Consider the following 18,082-nt stretch of genomic DNA (forward strand, 5'->3'; position numbering starts at 1 on the left):
AATAAAGTCAACGTTAGTGGCTCAGCCTCTCAATTTCCCTCTCGCGCCAAACAAAATTTACGTTAGGCAAAACAAATTTTCGCAATGTCAGTTTTTTATTTGCCTGGTTGGTCCAGACAGGCAATTTTTTTCGCCTGACAAAATCAGCGACTTTCGTTCGCCTATAACAGTCAATATTTGAATGAATTAGAAAAACAGTTCAGAGATCATTTTGTAGAAAGTGTAGACTGTTATTTTTCAAATTTTGATATGTCTGATGGATGGAAATATAATTTTTCATGTAACTGCTTTAGTACATCTGCTTTCTACCGAAATTCACTCGTTTACAATGAATATTCTTACACTCGCATCAATACGGAATCGCCCAAAATCAATTCACTGGAAGGATTTGAAACATATTTCAAAAAGTGTGCTGACAATTTGGGAATTTGTGTATCATTGCTTCCCAAACCTACGGTAATATCACATCAATTATTTATGAAAAATTCTGCTACGGGTTCTATACAATTTGATTGGGGACAAGCACTTTTTGTTTTGAGAAACAAAATTATCAGTACTTGTGAACCTGCTCTTATTGCTTCCAACGTTACTTGTTCTATATATTCCTTTCTATTTCAGCCTGTGCAAAAACTGGCCTTAAACACGTATCTTAGAGCTAACAAGCCACAGCAATTTATCAAAGAATATCAAGCATTTATGAAACATGAATCAGTGGTGAAATGTTTGGATAAATTTCAAGTATTGCTTGAAATCGCCAAAGAGAATGAGCATGAAGTTCAATTCATTCTCTCAAAAAAGTTTACAACGACACCGCTCTACATTTTAGAATTACTAGACACATTGACCATATCCAAACACAAAGAATTGTGTAAACAAGTCAGCATCATTCCTCCCAACAATGCTAACAAAAAGAAAAAACAAGACAAGGACTTTTCATTTAAAAATTTTAAACTCTTTAATTGGAGAAATGATTTATTATTGAAATGCTTAAACATTTCTGAAGAAGAATTTCACAACATGAAAAGAGCAATCATGTCAACAAGCATCAACAACAGACTCTTTAGCCACTAACAAGATGAATCGTTCCGCCAGCAAAAATCACAAACTCCCAATTACCATCTTGGGCGATTTCAATACTTGCAAGGATTATTATTACAATGATTATTATTCACATCCTTCGAACGAAGTGGATGACCACTAAAAAACTCAACACTGTCACATTTTCTTTCACAGATACCCAAAAAAAGCAAATTTCTTCCTGAACATTACTCGAGTTCACTAAACGTTGAAACCAAAAGAAAAAATTCCAACAAACAACTCCAAACAAACGGTTATTATTATTTGAAATTGCTATCACGATGAATGCATCTGAACAGCCACCTCCACCTCCATTTTCACCTTCCTCATCATCATCTTCCTCTCCGAATGGTGATGGCTTACCTGAAGATGCATCAACGTCCGTAAGAGTCAAACACCTAGAAAGTATCATCCCAATACCTCCTCCTCCTCCGTTTTCTCCTGAAGAAGGCGAACAAGAACAGCCTACGACGAGAATTTCTTCAGAAGATGTTGCAAAAAGTACAGGTTCTTCATCTCAAGAAATGAACAAGCCTTCATCGCAGAGTCATCATCATGCATTATTATTGTCAGCATCGGATTCAACTTCCCAAGCTACTCCTGTGTTGGATGGTTCAAATACTAGTCCTCATAAATCACCAATACCACCTCCACCTCCTTTTTCACCTTCATCGAGTCATGACTCTTCCGAAGAAGAAGCATGGAAGATGGGTGTGAGTGATGAAAATAATTTCATTGCACGATTAGTGAAAGAGAAGGAAGAGGAAGAACAGAATGCAATGTCAGCTGCTCCTTCGACGAATAATGGAGGTTCGATTCAACAACAGGATCGATTACCAACACCTCCACCTCCGCCTTTTGAAGAAGCAAATTTGTCACAACAAGTGCCACCTGTCACCATGATGTCAAACCATCATGCTACAGAACCTTCAGTAGATTATTCGAAATATTATAATTATTTTGGAGGATTTAATCCAATTGGCATGGAGGATCCCACAGCCGCTTTACAGCAACCAATAAGACCTCAGTCTCAACAACCTGTTATTCCAAAATTGGACACAAAAAGATTCACAGAAGTCAACTCAGAAATTCTTCCAATACAAACTGAAATTACCAATCCTCAGGATGGAAATAAGAAGGTATTATCTAAAACACTGGGTGGATGTTTTGCATGTATTTGTTTAGGGCCAATGCTTTGCTGCTTGTGTTTCTTTTCCTTAATTGAATTGCTGTGCATTATTTTATATGAATATTTCGCAGCAAGAAATTATGATCCAAATCCAACGCCACAAGATTGGACAATTATTCCAATGATCTTTGCAGCGCAAATAATTACATTTATAGTAGTGGTGCTGTGTGGAGTTGTTTCATCACTTGTGGCTACTTCATCCATGTGTGACACAACTCTTACGAAAAACGAAACTAGAAGTCGATTTATAATTTCTGTTATTGCATTGATTGTTAGTGTGTTTTGTATTTTACTGTTGTTAGTGAGAGGAGGATTGGAAGGATATACCACACAAGTACTAGTTGATTACAAAATAATACCAGCAGCCCAATCACAAAATTTTGGACAAGTGGTCACCACTCAATATAATGTCATTCCATCAATTGTGATTATTGCGATGTTTGGATTATGTGTGTTGCTAGTAGCATTGTGTGGAGTATGTGGTCTGGGATGCTTGTGTTGGTTTAGTTGGTGTTCTATTTGTTTATATAAGAATAGAAGGAAGAGAGAAACGCAACAATTCGGCAAATCAACAACAACTTATATCAACAACACTTATGCAACTCGAGCCGTGTTGCCTTAATGTGTGTGACGTATTGTGACAATTATTAATGGATATATCTTAATCAAAACATGTGATATTGAAAACATTTCTCATCCTCAAATCCAACTTGCATTCTTGGATGAACTTGGAAATTAGAGCCTCACACATTTTAAAATTCCCTCTATCGTATGAGACTATGATAATTATTTTGTGAGTTTAAGCAACAACATGAATATCCACATAAATAATAACATTCCTCCAATAATGAATTTGATCAAAGCTACTCCTTCAGACGTTGGTGCTTTTGAGGTTGTGATTGTGAAAGATAGTGCGCTCGAGGTACTTGTGATTGACACAAAAACGGTGCTTTTTTGTGGCTTGTAATTTCGAACAGTGACAGTTTTTGTTGTCTCATAATTAATCTCAGCATAAACGTCATACATCAAATCAGAAGGTATTCCATCCACAAAGGCTCTAAAAATTCCATACCCTAAATGTGAGGTCATTGAAAATTCCACTTGATCCCATCCATCCACAGAGATCTTGTACAATTTCTTTCCACCAAACGATGAAATCTCTGATGCATGACTTGTAGAGAGTTCTATTTCCTTGTTTCTTCCATACCATTTTTCATTGTTAGAAACGATTGGTTTCACAATGAGTACATGATATTCACAATGAAGTGGTGGTTCATTATTCTCTTCTTTAAAATCAAAAACGATCTTGTTTTGATGTTCGACGAGTTGAGTGTGAAGAGGATTCTTGACAAGAGGTCTAACATCAACATTTTTCTGTGAATTTATGACACAAACCAATGTCAATGAAGAAAGTGTCACATTCATGGCCTTACCCGTAGTATCTTTAAATCCTTGTCTACGATCAAAATAAAAGGTCCATAATTTTGACATTTCTTGAGCGCTCATTCGTTGTTGCTGTTCGTCATTGTCGTCGTTCACACCGGAAGCAGAGATGTATTTAAATGCATGCAAAGTCACATAACCACTTGGAGGATGATAAACTTTTGGAGAAATCTCTCGAACATGTTCCAATTTGAAAATTGTTGGCTTGATTTCATTGCTTGTTGGCACTTTCTTGACAAATGACACTTCAATTCGTTGCGACAATTCCAAAGTGTATTGAAATCTAGTACTAGTGGAAGTTGCTTGATAAAATTTTCCAAATACTGTCTCGAATTTACGAGCAAAAACTCCTAAAATCAATGATGTTGTTGTCACTTGCTGAATTTGTAAAATACCATTTTGAGAATGTTCAGACCATGAATTCATTACAGGATTCCAAACGTGAATCACAGTATCAGGGTTGAAAGTGTTAGCAATTCCAAGAGGATTATAAAAAGTGGCTTTCATCGTTTGGAGATTTTGTGGAAAGTTGAAAGTAATGTTATATAAAGCAATCAATGAGAGAGGTAATGGAAATTCGGAATCGTTCGATGGTAGTGGATGGTTGGAGAAGAGTGATAAATCTTGGATGAGTGTTGTGGACAAGCAGAAAGTACGAGTGCTGTCAGTTGTCAATTCGAGAGACAAGCAGTCACCAGTCGAGTTGCTTTCAAAAAGAAATCGAGCTTGTTGTTGAAGACAATACATCTTATTCAATTGATGATTCTGATTTACAACAACATTTTGTTTAATTTCTTCAGCAAGGATGAAATTATTTTGAGTGATTAAATAAATCAAGATGAATGAAAATACAATCCGAATCATTGTTGACGTTTACTCTCGTTGCTGATCTAAGCTTTTTTTCTTTTGACTTTTGACGCTTTCCAAAGTTCATGAATTGTTCCCTTCTTCGAGCACTGGTTTACTTTTTAGACTTTCTATGAGAAAAAATTCCATTTCATATTCAACTCAAAAGTTGCTTCTAAACGCTTTGCAATTCTACAACTGAAAGACTCTTTCGTTTCGATCCATTAGGAGACAAGTGCATCTCAGAGGACTCTTGTTCACGAGTGGTTGATTGGGAATTTTGTTGTTCATTATTATTCGTATTCAATTGTTTCAATTCTTTGGCCGTATCCATAAACAACGGATGATATAACGGAAGAATTAAGGTTGTAAATAATAAAATTCCTAAACAATTTAAAAAATAATAAAATAATTTCATATAGACCCATTCGGTCATGACAGCACTGCAACCCATGGCAACGACTTGAATGAACGCACAAAGTGTTAAACCTGTTTGGAGAGCAATGACTTTGAGAAGAGGAGTTTGTGACTTTTTTCTGTTGAGTTGACTCGATCGTTGTTTGATAATTTTCAACACACTAATGGATACAATCTGTAAGTTTCAAGAATTGATTTCCATAAAAGTTAAATTAATATGAAATTATTAAAATATTATAAAATTTAAACCAATACTCACATTAAAAGAAACGAGTTGAAATAATAATTGAATGACATAAATTAAATAAGCCACAATAAAGATTGGTAATTGAAAATCATAAATCACTCGAATTTTGAACACAAAATATGCCATCGAGACCAACACGACACATGTTGCAATCAATGATGCAAAAAACGTTCCTCCTCCATTCACAATCCAAAGTAATAGTTGATATTGCTTGGGTGTGAAAGCAGAGCCTCCAGCAAGTTTCACAGTTTTTAAAAACACAAACGACACGAAGGTCATAATTATGGAAATTGTGCATAAATTTCCAATAATAGTAAGAACTTCAAAACTACCCATCAAATACATGATAATGATGTTTGCATCGGGAATGCCAGCATCAAAAGCACTCACTGTACTATTCATGCTTTGCGTTGCAATTTGTGCTTGTTCAACGCCAAATGTCACTTCCACATGACTGACAATTTTGGAAACTGTGTGAATACTAATACAGTCGTAAATAATTCTCACCAACAATCCCAAACATTCAAATATCATCAAAACCATCACCAAACTCAACATGATTTTTTGATTTTTCATCATCTTGTTTCTCACTTGTGTCCTCATCATGAACACTATAAGAAACAACAATACACCCAAAAAGAACAATCCAAAGAGAACTGAAATTCCAAGAGAAATACCACTCAATGGATATGGATCCAGTTGTTGAAGTCGAATATCTTTTGAAATTGTTTTCGTATGGGTCGAGTTGCTGTCATCCAAACTATTGAAAATGTCAATTGTTGTTGACATGATGACAGCTACTTGTTCATGAGAAGAAATAATTGGTTTGAAAATGAATGATTTCATGTTTTGAAGAGAGTTATGAAAGAAAGATGTTGTTTTCGGAGACAAGACTTGTTGTTGTTGTTTGGATATCGAAGCGGCTGAAACAAGTCCGCAATGGTTGTTGTTATGGAATTGACTAATGAGTAAAGATGATGAAAAGATAATCATCATCAAGAGATGTCCGAGAAGATTTTTGGTTGACATGATGACGAGAAGAGTGGTAGGAGTGATACTACTACTACTAAGAACAGCTCTTTTTGTTTGCGTGAGTAGTAGCACCCTTCATGAAACAACTTGATTGCAAAAATCAAGCTTGTTGTAATTGATCCAATTTGGTTGGGTTGGCTAAAACAGTCAAAATAACATGACATGATGGTTTTCAGATTAATCTTAGATTTGTAGTTGGTCAGTCTGCCAAAATTTCGTTAAAGGTGGTAACACTTCTTGAGGGTAATGCTTTCATTTTACACCTTGAAGGTCATTCTTGAAATTGATTTCTTTTCAAAGAAGCAAATTTATTCTGTCAAAAAATGTCACAATCTCAAAATCGATATGAAGTGAAAATTACCGATCAACACATTCGGGCAGTAATCATACACGCTTTCGAAAGTTCACCATCCTTTCGGAATGTACTCTATGAAGTGTTTGGAAAGAACATTGTTTTGGAAACTGACCTTTTCATCCAACACAAAACTCTCGATAATGGAGTCGTGAATACCGTATACTCTCTTGAATTGTTTCGAGGTCGTGATCAAGAACAGCCTCATGGCCCTTGCTTGGAATTGATTTTAAAGCTCTCCTCTCCGAATTGGAAATATTTAAAAACTCTCAATGAAGTACACGTAATGAAAGTATTACATTCCTTACAATTGCCAAATTTGAAATGTCCTCAAATTTTCACGTACGATACGAGTGCAGATTTCATTGGATATGAATATATTTTGATGGAAAAGTGTAGGGGAGTGGCATTGAGTGAGATTTATGAAACTTTGAGTTTTCATGAACGAAAAGGTTATATAAATCAAATTGCAAAAATTAGAGGAGAATTGAGTTCGTTAAAATTGTTGATGGTCGATGAAAATGATCAAGAATTGAAGGAACCGGAATTACTCTTTGGAAGTATTCAGGAGATGCAAGTGATTGATCAGGAAAACAAGCTAATTCGTGTGAAAATTGGTCCTAATTGTGACACCAAAAATGGTCCTTTCAACACCTTTAATGAGTATCTCATCAAAACTATTGAATATCGAATGAAGGGATTGAATGAGTCCCTGATAGAATTGGGTTCTTCAACCGCAATTTCCCACTACAAAGAACTCTTCAATCGAGTGATTCATTATCTTCGAAGAAATGCCATAAAGGTGCGTCGAGATGAGTTTCAACTATGTCACTACGATCTCACCCCGAATAATACTCTCATAGACCCTCATTCAAAAACCATAACAGGTGTGATTGATTGGGAGTGGGCTTGTTTGACTGTTCTCGATGAAGATATGAACGAAATTCTCAATAACTGGGCATTGTGTGATGAGGAAAAAGAATATGTAAAGACTTGTTTGAACTCTGAAATTGATTTCCTTTCCATAGATGTTCACAGATGCGAAGATTATTGGAAGTCACACAAAGAGAGGACGATTTTCTTTGATGCCGCAAGTTGGATTTTGAGACTCACATGTTATAAGGAATGGTTTTTAGGAAAACCTTATGAGGTTCTTCTTGAGTACGTTCAAGGTATTAAGATTGGAGTGGAAAAATTCTTTGAAGAACACGAAGAGTGGAATAGCAAATAAGGTTCTAGTGTAATAAATAAAGCTGACACCAAGATCGAAATGCTGCAATAATAATTAATTTCCATCTGAGAATCCCCAAAAATATCGCTTCTCTACAATTTGCATGAAAATGTCATTCAAAGGAACTGAGTTGCTCTCGTTATTTGGGTCCAATTCTTGAGTACCCAATAGCTGGTCAAGATATTTTTGAGCATTTTGAACTGCAGTTACTCCATCCTTATTAAAGGCATGATAAAATAAGTAATCAACTTGTGCCACACGAGCAGCCAGTATTTGCAGAATGGCCATTAATTCTCTATTGCCTCCAAATGCACCACATCCCCAATGTCCTGTATGAACCACGGTGACAGAACAGCCAGCTTGTGAACTCTCGTCCTTACATGCTTTGAAACCGGTATAGGCTGTATCGAAAATGTTCAATATTTCACTCATTTTGTACTCTCCGTAACCTCCACTTGGTGCAGCAATTGCTAAAATATTCGATTTTCGAGTTGTCTTAATGTCCATCACAGTTGATGCTTTGCGAATGACATCTTCAGAAGCTCGCGCAAAATTATTTCCATAGATTGGAAAATTTGTAACATCAACAGCCACTCGTCGATCCACATTCTGAATCAATACCGGAGTAGGCATGGACTGAACTGTCACTGGAGTGTATTTGGTGTCATCTCTACTCATCTTGGCTAAATATAAGGCCAGACTCGCCAAAATTGGATGCTCAGCCACTTGAATTTCATCCTGTGCAAACAGTGATCCTGTCCAAGCGACAAACAAGCGAGCATCTGCAAAGTTCACATACCAATGTTTGGTTGTTGTTGTTGTTGATGAAGAACTGCTTGAAGAGCTTGATCCAATATTATTTTCTTCTTCATCTTCTTTAACTTTTTCATTGTATTGGAATATATCAGGAGAAACAATTACTTGGCATTGATTCATCGCAACCTTGTTGAACAATTTAGGTCGTTGCAAGGCTCGGTATCGACTATAACTCAATTCTCCTTCATAACCGTCCTCATGATCCTCTTGATGATGCAATGAATAGAGAAAGTTTTTATTCTTGTTCATAAACTTGGGAGGGAAGGCTTGGATCAGTTGAGCCTTGTCCAGTTTGAAATGAATGATCTGTTGTTGTTGTGGTGTCGACATTTTTTTTTTGAAAATGTTCCTTGTTCCAATTGTGTTCTGTTTCATCTCTTTTTCAAGCGCTTAACAGTGAAGCCACAATCGCTAATACTTGAGCTAATACTTGAGCCAGTTGAGGATCCAAAAGAAATTTGAAAAGGATTTGAAAGAGTTTGAGTTGAAAAGGATGGTTGAAAATTGGTCGATTGTCTTTGTGTTTCTGGTTCAATCTCGGCCAATAATTGATTCACTTGGTCCAAAATTTCAGGCTCTGAAACTTGTTGAATGAATGATTTCCACATGAGGTAGTGTTCAAACTTGATAGATAATGGTTGTTGAGGCTCCAATTTTGATTTTAAGGCTCGTAATAATCTCTCATGATCAGAAAGCTTAAATACAAGAACTTTTGCCTCAGTTTTCACTTTCTTGGATCGTTTCAGAGCGTACTTGTCTTGCATTTTGAAAAGTGTACCTTGTAATTTCGTAGAGGATTCACCTGTACAAGTATCATCGTTCAAGCCATTGTGAAATGAAGAAACTGCATGGAAATATTTCTCATCGAACAATAGGTCATACATAATCTCTTCGACCATCTTCATGTACTTGCTGTAACATTGCACAACTCGACTATTCTCTAAGAACGAGTATTGCTTTCCATGAATGAAGCAAAAGAATTCTTTGAACTTATTTTTGATTCTTTCTTGTTCAAAATTTTCCATCAATAAATCTACTACTCTGTGCAAATCGGTAAGCTTTCCCAAAGTAATGGAATTGAATAAATAGGCCTCGGGTATTTCTAGCAAATGATCGCTTGTGAAGGAAGGGAAATGCAATAAATTCGAGAGTTGTGCCATTACATTCCGGGAAATATAAAGAGAAATTAGTTCTGAAATATCCTTATCGCTCAATGCATACTCCTTCAATACAGCATGCATGTCAGGCTGTTGATTGGGACTGTCGTCAACAAATCCAATAGAATTTTGATGAAACTCCAAAACAGAGACAGGCAATGAGGATAAGGACGCAAGTACGTTCAAATATTTCCGTAAAATTTCATGTCGAATAATAAATAAAAGTATTTCTGTTGAATATGAAATTAAATGAAACTCTTTTCTCAGAGATACTGGTTGAATGTTAGCCATGTCAGCTATCGTGTTGTAAACAACAGGTAATTCTTGCGGAAATTGGCTAATGACATCTTTTTGTTGATCTACAATGCATTCAAACAAATTCCTGTTCCCAAATTTTGCACAATACATCAGTACTGCTGCTGTATAATAAACATTATTAGTCATTTGTTGCATGTCGACTTCGTTTGTGGGGAGAAAATCATTCATCATTCTGAGATTTTTTGTCTTTGAAATTTTGGAAATGATGTTGCTATATATTTGATGCAACACAATGTCTCTGTAAGATGTTTCTAAAATTGTTGATAAAAGGTCTGAGAAGCAGTCATATTTTTGTAGTATGTACATGAGTTTCTCAAAATCAAATTGTTGTTTAGAGAGAAATACAGAAGCAAGTTTTTGTTGCATGCGTGAGTCAAATAAATTTTGCATGTCCATGCAATGTTGAGCATGGTGTGCATTGCTATCTTCCAAAATAGAGATATTTTCATACAAATATTCTGCTAGTTCATCTGGATAGTTTTTGCTGAGCCATGGCTCATATCTTTGAAGTAACATGTCAGCAGGATAGTCACATACTTTCAATGCTTGGATAAAGGCAGAAAACGATGGCTGAATGACTGAGAATACATTATTCCAATAATAGGCAGTTAAGTAAGCAAGAGATTCCTCAAATAACTTCTTATCAGTCATTACGTCCCTATGTTTAAACCGAGTAAGGTATTCATAATAGAGCTCGGATTTTTTTTGTATGTATCTGTGAACTACTTTCGAAATAAGCGTATTTGCCTTGCTTAGATCGTAAATATTATCAAACAGCCATATCATTTGTTCTGCATTAATACCATGTTGCGAAAATGTAACGGAAAAAGTTATGTACATCTTATCAAATACCGTTTCTACATCATGAATTTGCATCAAAGTAAAGAATTTCCTCAATACAAACAGTGCATTTGCAAAATCATTCCTTTTGAGAAACTTAACTAAATGGCCTTCGGAAATGATTGGTAGTATTGACTTGCTTAAAATTGTATCAATCTGTGCTGAAGAAAATATAGCTACTAATTCTTTCTCGAGCAAGGAATAGAATTCATTTACGTTGGCTGTGCTAGATTCACAACATAGAGTAAGTATGATTTGAAAGTTCAAATTACTCTTGGTTTCTCTTGAAGATTTGGTTTCCAATTCCAACACAAGCCGTTTCACGAAAAATTTGATAATCTTCTTTGCAATATCATCATGGTTATTAGTAAATGCAGCTTTCAAAAAGTTCTTTAAATCTGGCGCATGGAAGCGAAGAAGAAATGGCTTTTCTAACAATTGATCAATCATTGCAGTAAATCCAGCTTCACATGCATATTTTACGCATTCAGATGAGTAATAATTGGGAACTGGCACCAGTGACTCGTGTGACGAATTGTCTTGCTGTAATTCTGCTTTCTTCTTATCGTTGGGATGTACAAAGGGTGTCAAATCAAGCAAATGGTACTTATGTAATGGTTGCAATAATGATTTCAGTCTGTCGCTAGGAACCAAAGTCGAAACACTGGTTGAGTTATGAAGCGCTTCCATCCATCCCCTAACAACAGCTCTCACAACAAATACGTTTTGAACAAAATGACAAGATAAGACTGCAAGCCTAGCAGTCCTGCTGACACTGGCAAGTCCTTGGAAGGCATTTCTACTCAATAGAAAATTTGCGACCAATCTCCATTCCTCAAACGATAACTCGCTTCTTTTAGTACTTGGAAATGAATGAATTTGGTCATCATTATCATTATTGACACGGTCTTCTTCGAGATGAACCTGCTGTAATTGTTCGGAAATGAAAGCCGACTCATCTTGAAGCTGACTCATGTTGGATGAGTACGACGTCGTTTTGATGGTAGTGTCCTCCTGTTGTTGATCATCTGTAATCGCTGAAATGGTAGGATAGAAGAAATGGAGAGTAAATTTGAGAGTGGCGAAATCGGATTGTTGAACGCGACGCCTCATTTTTTTTTTAATGCGTAATTTCGAGGCAAAGGTGGAATGCCTTTCTCTTCAAGTGTCAGACAATATTCTATGATTTCTAACGTTGAAAGTTCGTTACGAAAGCATTTATTTCATGGTCTTTTTTTTATTCTTTAAATGAACATGGTTTTTGGAATATGAATCATATTCACAAATCAACTAGTCATGCAATTTACAATTTGGACATCGTTTAGGTCGATCCGTTCCATCATAAATATCTGGCCGACTGGCACCAGAAACCTTCAAAAATCCTGTGGCTCCCTTATCCAACCTAAAGATGGCATGATCCATCAAGGTAAAGTTTCCAGGTACTTGTGCATCAAATTCCACAACTGTAGATCCACCAGGAGGAACTGATGCAATTTGAAGAAATCTCGCAGGATTGCTTACTACATCACCTTCTCGATAGACCTTATCAAAAATAGCTCCAATCACGTGGAAGGAAGAGGTGAGATTGGGTCCTCCATTTCCAAAATAAATCCTTAATCGTTCTCCCGTTCGAGCTTGAAGAGGATTTTCAATCAGTGAACTGTCTCTACCATTAAAAACGACATAGGCTGGTTTCTCATCCAATCCATCGACGTAGGAATATTCCAATATTTTGGGATCGTCATCTGAGGGCTCTCCATAAAATTCACTTTGCATGACATAAAATTCTCGATCCACTTTTGGCATGCCATTCTCAGGTTCCACCAATAAGAGTCCATACATTCCGTTCGCAACGTGAGTGGGTACAGGTCCCGCTGCACAATGATACACAAACAATCCTGGATACAACAATTTGAAATAGGCAGTTTTAGTCTCATCCTTCTCTGCAAAGGTCAATTCAGCACCACCTCCAGGTCCAGTCACACCATGAAAATCAATATTGTGAGCCACTCCATTTTCATCCTTATTTGTGTAATTAATTTGCATGACATCTCCAACTCGAGCACGAATAAAAGGTCCCGGAACTTTTCCATTGAATGTCCAAAATTCATACTTGTGCTGAGGTGACAACTTTCCCAACACTACAGTGGTTTCAAGATTTACCACAAGCCGCACTGGATAATTTCGTTGTATGGGTGGAGGAACATTGGGAGCAAACGATAAATCTGCCTCCACGACCGGCAGATCCTCCGGTTGATATTCCTTTAAAAACGCTGGCGAGGATGCTCCACAGGTCGGGTTAATGAACTGCCATTGAGTCGTGCTATCCTCCTCGGAAAAGTTTTCCTCTTGAGCTAGGAGCATGGTTCTTTTCTGAATTTCGAGAGTATTCGATCGATATCTTTGAAAGGCATAGAGAGATCCACAACAGACCATTCCAGTCATGAGTAATGCCTTTCTATTGATCACTCTTGCCCATGTAGTGTTAAATATTCCTGCTGCTCGACGACTCATAATGACTCTTTTTTTGAGTTGTTGTATCATCTTCTCTCGGGAGTTGTATTGGCTGATTTGTTTCCCAAAAATTTACCATTTGTCCTTATTTAAAAAGTCGAACCGATAACTTCACACCAATTTTCAGGACCTTATTTGGAAAAATGGATGGTGTTTCAAGCTGTTTTGAACTGTATGTGTTTTTACAATGCATTTAAAGATGTCACACAAGAAAATTCTCCTCTTGCCTATTGTTCACTACACGTGTAATCTCTTCTCCTCTATTATTATTGGCTGAGAAGCATCATACACATTGTTTGATTTTCGAATTAAGAAATTTACGGAATCTTAAAAAAAATGGAAGCACCTTATTGTATGACGTTCGTGAGCGGGTCAAAAACGGCATCTTCTTCATCGTTATCTTTGATGGAACATGGTATGATGGAGCGTCTTTCAACAATTACATCGGAAGAGTCGTCGGAAGGAAAACAAATTCAAAATGAGCAACAAAAAGGGTTAGAGAATGGGCAAGTTTGTAGAGCGCAAATATCTAACGAATATGAACCACGAAATACAAAAGCTATGATGAGATGGAGAATGTTGAAGAAGTTTTTGTTGAGCAAGCAATATGAAAATACAGACTCTGAAACACCTTCTGTCACACGTTGCATATCTAGTTTTGGGTTGATAGAAAGGAAAGAAGTAAAACAACCTAAAGTGGCGTACGGTGAAACTATCCCATCCGCGTTATCACGCCATAAATGGATGCATTTTTCGTTGAAGAAATATGGATCCAGTCAGAAGCAATTTTCTTCAAATTTCAATGAATTAAGCATTGAGGTGAGGGTAAAAACCGAAACAACCATGAAAGATTTGGAGATTGCAGATAAGGATAATGTGGATAACACTGGAAACATTTGTGTTTGGCCTTCTGAGGAAATTCTCGCCTTCTACAGCGTCTACAAATTAGGAGCTGAGTTTTTTAATGGAAAGAGAGTGCTCGAAATTGGTTGTGGAATTGGTGTCGCCGGTTTGATGATTGCAAAAGCATTTCCTTGTATCAAGGAAATAGTGTTGACAGATGGAAATGCATCAGTGGTGGAAAATTTGAGATGTAATATTAATCATCTTGTGCAAAGTGGTGATTTGATTGAGGAGAAAATCTCATGTTCTCAGTTACTATGGCAAAGTACTTCACAGTTGGAAATGCTGGGAAAGTTTGATATCTTACTCGCTGCTGATTGTTTGTTTTTCGAGGAATATCATAATGATTTGATGACCTTATTAGAAAAATCAGCAGAAAAAGTCTTTGGACATTTAACAGTAATCATGTTCAATCCAAAAAGAGGCAAAAGCTTAGAAAATTTCGTTTCCAAATTCCAACATCAATCACAAGCATGCATACAAATCAACGAGAATTATGACGAAAATATTTTCAACACCTGTTTGAGATACGAAAAGGAAAATGCGTTCTTTTCTAAGGACAATCATTATCCGTTATTGATGGAAATCAAATTTTAATTTACCGTATGGATTGCTTACTAGTGCAGAAAATATGCTTGTCCTCTATCGTTGGGGCTTTTGAGGCGTATAGTCATAGAGATCAAATGCCTTATCCTTTAAAATAATTTGTAACACGCCCTTATCCTCAACAGGTTGTTTATCCTTGGACAAGGAGCGTTTCAAACACTTCAGTCATGGATAATAATGACCAAGATAGTTAGACATTTGTTACATTGTTGCACAAAATCGTCTACTTACGCTCCAAAACCGATATTCCTGCATTCCTTCACTGACAAAATAAGTGGACATATTGCTTTCCACAATCTTTTTGTAAATATCAAGTTGCTGCTCTGTTGTGAAGAGTAATGGTTGAGTCAAGGCATTTGAAGGAAGACTTTGATAACTCTCCCCAAATTGCTTGATAATTTCTGGACTCAGTGGTTTAACTTTGTGAGCTAGAGGAATGATTGCTCTTGAATATCCTTTTGATTCTACAAACTCTCTGACATAGGTTTTGATACTATATGTTAGCTTTGATTCAATAATTTCATCCAATGACTTTTTAGAAATAGTTTTTTGTTCATCGTTTAAAGTGGAAATTTTTGAAAGGCTTGTTAGAATTCTGGATATAATAGCTTTCAGAACTAAAAAGAGTATAATTGTAGGCGTGTAACAATATGGAGACAACACTTACAGTGAAAACTATTGTTGGAGGTATAACTGAACATTTTTTCACCATTCCACATGCAACATTCATCTGCTAATTCCTCCAATACTTTTGTGACTTGTTCTTGATTCACTAATTTCACTAAATCAATGATGGTTGTTACATTCTCCTTACATCTCAGTCCAACAGCTGTATGTGTGGCGATTTTGTGACGATCACAACGATTAATGGTGAGAATAATGAATAATATGATAACTCTCTTTTCAAATATGTTGTGACACTTACTCACAAGAGAACAATCGTTCCAGGAAAGAATTCTATTACCAACCAGAGGTACTAATTGGAAAAAAGGACCTTCCTCCGATGGATCATAATCCAAAATTCTCCTCTCACATTGTGGATTAACGCTCATGACTCCGATTGCAATATTTAGAAGACATTCAGAATTCTTTGTGTTATCTTCTCTCTTCCTGTAGAAATATCGATATTGAAAGCGTTGTTTAATGACATAGTCCTGTGCCATCATTTCAATTTGTCGATTCGTTCGCTCACATTTAATGCCTTTCATTTTCTGAAGAAACATATCCTTTCGATCCAAATCTTTGAATGTTAAAACGTCATCGGAAAAAGGTGACACACTGCAAAATATTTCTCCCAATGTGCTGGGCTTTGTATCTTCGACAGGACAATCACACTTGTCAAATATTTGATTTGGGAAAAACAATGACTTCATGAGAGCATCATCTTCCATGAGAGGCACAGTTATAGAAGCAGGTAATTTATAACTTTCTTGATTTATATTTCCAGAATTTTGTTCATCAACTTCTTCCTCCGTTAAAAAAGAAGCTCCTGTTGTTGTGGTGAAAATGAATTAAAAATCGTAATAGCGAGGCCAATCAGTGACAGCGACGAATATCCAGTAAAAAATTATTTGCTGTTGTTGTCATGATGAAATTTCAACAAATACCTACCTCTCTCGGCTCGTGATGACTTGAAGAGATTTCTAATGAACATTTTTTCAATAAATTATTAAAGTTGACAGCCCTCAACAGAGTGTTGCAAAAAAAAATGAAACCATCTTCGTCATCATCAGAATCGGAAGAAACCCTCGATCAACAAAAGGTATGAAAACATCACGGAACCTGTCAGTTGAGAAGTTTAATTTGTTAATTTCATGATTTCAAACTTTTTTGAAATTTATGAACTTTTATTTCCAATGAATGGGATGATCAACAGATTCATGACTTGCTCGGAAGATGTTTAAAATTATTTAATCGAGTATATGAACCTTTTTTAAGGCAGGCTTTAATTGAACAATATGGACCAGAGGGTTGGCAATTAGCGGTTCAACAATCTTCAAACAAATTAGAAATTGATTTCACCACGTCTTCAAAACCCTTCTCGCTAAATCGAACATCTTCCGATGCAACACAAAATTGGGATACTCAAAATATAATTTCAATAATTTTACGACATTGGAATGATTTATTTGCACAAAATCAACGGAACTTAACCAATGCAGAAAAATCTTTTTTATTTGAAGTGAGAACATGTAGAAATAAGTGGGCACACCAAAATTTTTTCACTTTACGAGATACTTATCACTATGTAGATGCCATGCAACGATTGATTGAAATATTTCCTGACAAAACCAAAGAAATTGAAGAGATAGACAAGATGAGAAATTATACATTGTTGTATTTAGCCAATGAAGTGAAACGAGCTCAACAAAGGAAGGAAAAAGAAAAGCACAAACGAGAAAAAACTGCTCCAACTGTTGTTGAAACCACTACTGTTTCAGCGTCACCAAATGTTGTGACTTCGCAGAACATCAGTTCAAGTTCTTCTCAAATAATTCCACAGGAACAACCGATCTACTCCAATTTCCACTCTTCTTCACTCATGAATCAGATGAATCCTCAACAACAGTCTGTTTCTGTACAAACAAAACATTATTCCACGGAACAACAACATTTGGTCTTTCAATTATCAGAATATACTGGATTGACACATCAATATGCGCTCATGTGTCTAGAAGAAGCTCAGTGGGCACCACAAACTGCTCTGGAGCTTTTTACAAAAGCCAAAGAGCAAGGATTACTTCCGTCGGAAGCATTTATTGCTCATCCTCATCATCATCACAACACGACTAACCATAGCATGAACTACTAGGGAATGCTCAACAGGTAACAGAATAATGGAATGGGAACTAGGAATCTATTTCAATAGTTTGCTGTTGTCAAAAATATACTGAAAAAATAACAATTGAAGGAAATGAAATTAATCAAGCGTAAAGAGCAAGAACATGAAGCACGATGAAAAGTATTGAAACATTATTTCGGCGTTGCAACAAGTAGATATCAAAGCAGCATTTAAACTGCATTGAAAACATGTTTAGCTTTAACTGCAAATATTTCTCAAGCATTTAATGACCTTTCTAGGCTGTAGTTATCA

General features: G+C 36.2%; 11 protein-coding genes across 11 annotated transcripts; 5 read left to right on the forward strand and 6 right to left on the reverse strand.

Annotated features, from left to right (window-relative positions):
* Positions 1–249: 249 nt before the first annotated feature.
* On the forward strand, positions 250–1,071 carry C9374_003171 (uncharacterized protein; the record flags this gene model as incomplete). Its single annotated transcript, XM_044692670.1, has 1 exon — positions 250–1,071. The coding sequence occupies one exon, from the start codon at positions 250–252 to the stop codon at positions 1,069–1,071; it is 822 nt and encodes a 273-aa protein (XP_044550015.1).
* A 287-nt stretch (positions 1,072–1,358) lies between these two features.
* On the forward strand, positions 1,359–2,888 carry C9374_003172 (uncharacterized protein; the record flags this gene model as incomplete). Its single annotated transcript, XM_044692671.1, has 1 exon — positions 1,359–2,888. One exon carries the CDS (start codon positions 1,359–1,361, stop codon positions 2,886–2,888), a length of 1,530 nt encoding a protein of 509 aa, XP_044550016.1.
* Positions 2,889–3,052: 164 nt separating this feature from the next.
* Positions 3,053–4,456, reverse strand: C9374_003173 (uncharacterized protein; the record flags this gene model as incomplete). The annotated part of the gene is made up of 1 exon (XM_044692672.1): positions 3,053–4,456. The coding sequence occupies one exon, from the start codon at positions 4,454–4,456 to the stop codon at positions 3,053–3,055; it is 1,404 nt and encodes a 467-aa protein (XP_044550017.1).
* A 274-nt stretch (positions 4,457–4,730) lies between these two features.
* On the reverse strand, positions 4,731–6,248 carry C9374_003174 (uncharacterized protein; the record flags this gene model as incomplete). The annotated part of the gene is made up of 2 exons (XM_044692673.1): positions 4,731–5,147; positions 5,232–6,248. 2 exons carry the CDS (start codon positions 6,246–6,248, stop codon positions 4,731–4,733), a joined length of 1,434 nt encoding a protein of 477 aa, XP_044550018.1.
* Positions 6,249–6,574: 326 nt separating this feature from the next.
* C9374_003175 (uncharacterized protein) lies at positions 6,575–7,834 on the forward strand (the record flags this gene model as incomplete). Its single annotated transcript, XM_044692674.1, has 1 exon — positions 6,575–7,834. The coding sequence occupies one exon, from the start codon at positions 6,575–6,577 to the stop codon at positions 7,832–7,834; it is 1,260 nt and encodes a 419-aa protein (XP_044550019.1).
* A 54-nt stretch (positions 7,835–7,888) lies between these two features.
* Positions 7,889–8,980, reverse strand: C9374_003176 (uncharacterized protein; the record flags this gene model as incomplete). The annotated part of the gene is made up of 1 exon (XM_044692675.1): positions 7,889–8,980. The coding sequence occupies one exon, from the start codon at positions 8,978–8,980 to the stop codon at positions 7,889–7,891; it is 1,092 nt and encodes a 363-aa protein (XP_044550020.1).
* A 41-nt stretch (positions 8,981–9,021) lies between these two features.
* C9374_003177 (uncharacterized protein) lies at positions 9,022–12,078 on the reverse strand (the record flags this gene model as incomplete). The annotated part of the gene is made up of 1 exon (XM_044692676.1): positions 9,022–12,078. One exon carries the CDS (start codon positions 12,076–12,078, stop codon positions 9,022–9,024), a length of 3,057 nt encoding a protein of 1,018 aa, XP_044550021.1.
* A 177-nt stretch (positions 12,079–12,255) lies between these two features.
* On the reverse strand, positions 12,256–13,479 carry C9374_003178 (uncharacterized protein; the record flags this gene model as incomplete). The annotated part of the gene is made up of 1 exon (XM_044692677.1): positions 12,256–13,479. The coding sequence occupies one exon, from the start codon at positions 13,477–13,479 to the stop codon at positions 12,256–12,258; it is 1,224 nt and encodes a 407-aa protein (XP_044550022.1).
* A 336-nt stretch (positions 13,480–13,815) lies between these two features.
* Positions 13,816–14,979, forward strand: C9374_003179 (uncharacterized protein; the record flags this gene model as incomplete). The annotated part of the gene is made up of 1 exon (XM_044692678.1): positions 13,816–14,979. The coding sequence occupies one exon, from the start codon at positions 13,816–13,818 to the stop codon at positions 14,977–14,979; it is 1,164 nt and encodes a 387-aa protein (XP_044550023.1).
* Positions 14,980–15,024: 45 nt separating this feature from the next.
* Positions 15,025–16,642, reverse strand: C9374_003180 (uncharacterized protein; the record flags this gene model as incomplete). Its single annotated transcript, XM_044692680.1, has 5 exons — positions 15,025–15,147; positions 15,220–15,605; positions 15,656–15,817; positions 15,914–16,477; positions 16,600–16,642. The coding sequence occupies 5 exons, from the start codon at positions 16,640–16,642 to the stop codon at positions 15,025–15,027; spliced, it is 1,278 nt and encodes a 425-aa protein (XP_044550024.1).
* A 54-nt stretch (positions 16,643–16,696) lies between these two features.
* Positions 16,697–17,800, forward strand: C9374_003181 (uncharacterized protein; the record flags this gene model as incomplete). Its single annotated transcript, XM_044692681.1, has 2 exons — positions 16,697–16,750; positions 16,865–17,800. 2 exons carry the CDS (start codon positions 16,697–16,699, stop codon positions 17,798–17,800), a joined length of 990 nt encoding a protein of 329 aa, XP_044550025.1.
* Between the last annotated feature and the right edge of the window lie 282 nt (positions 17,801–18,082).

Source organism: Naegleria lovaniensis (genome assembly GCF_003324165.1).
Source record: "Naegleria lovaniensis strain ATCC 30569 chromosome Unknown tig018, whole genome shotgun sequence".
In the NCBI taxonomy this organism is placed as follows: Eukaryota; Heterolobosea; class Eutetramitea; order Acrasida; family Naegleriidae; genus Naegleria; species Naegleria lovaniensis.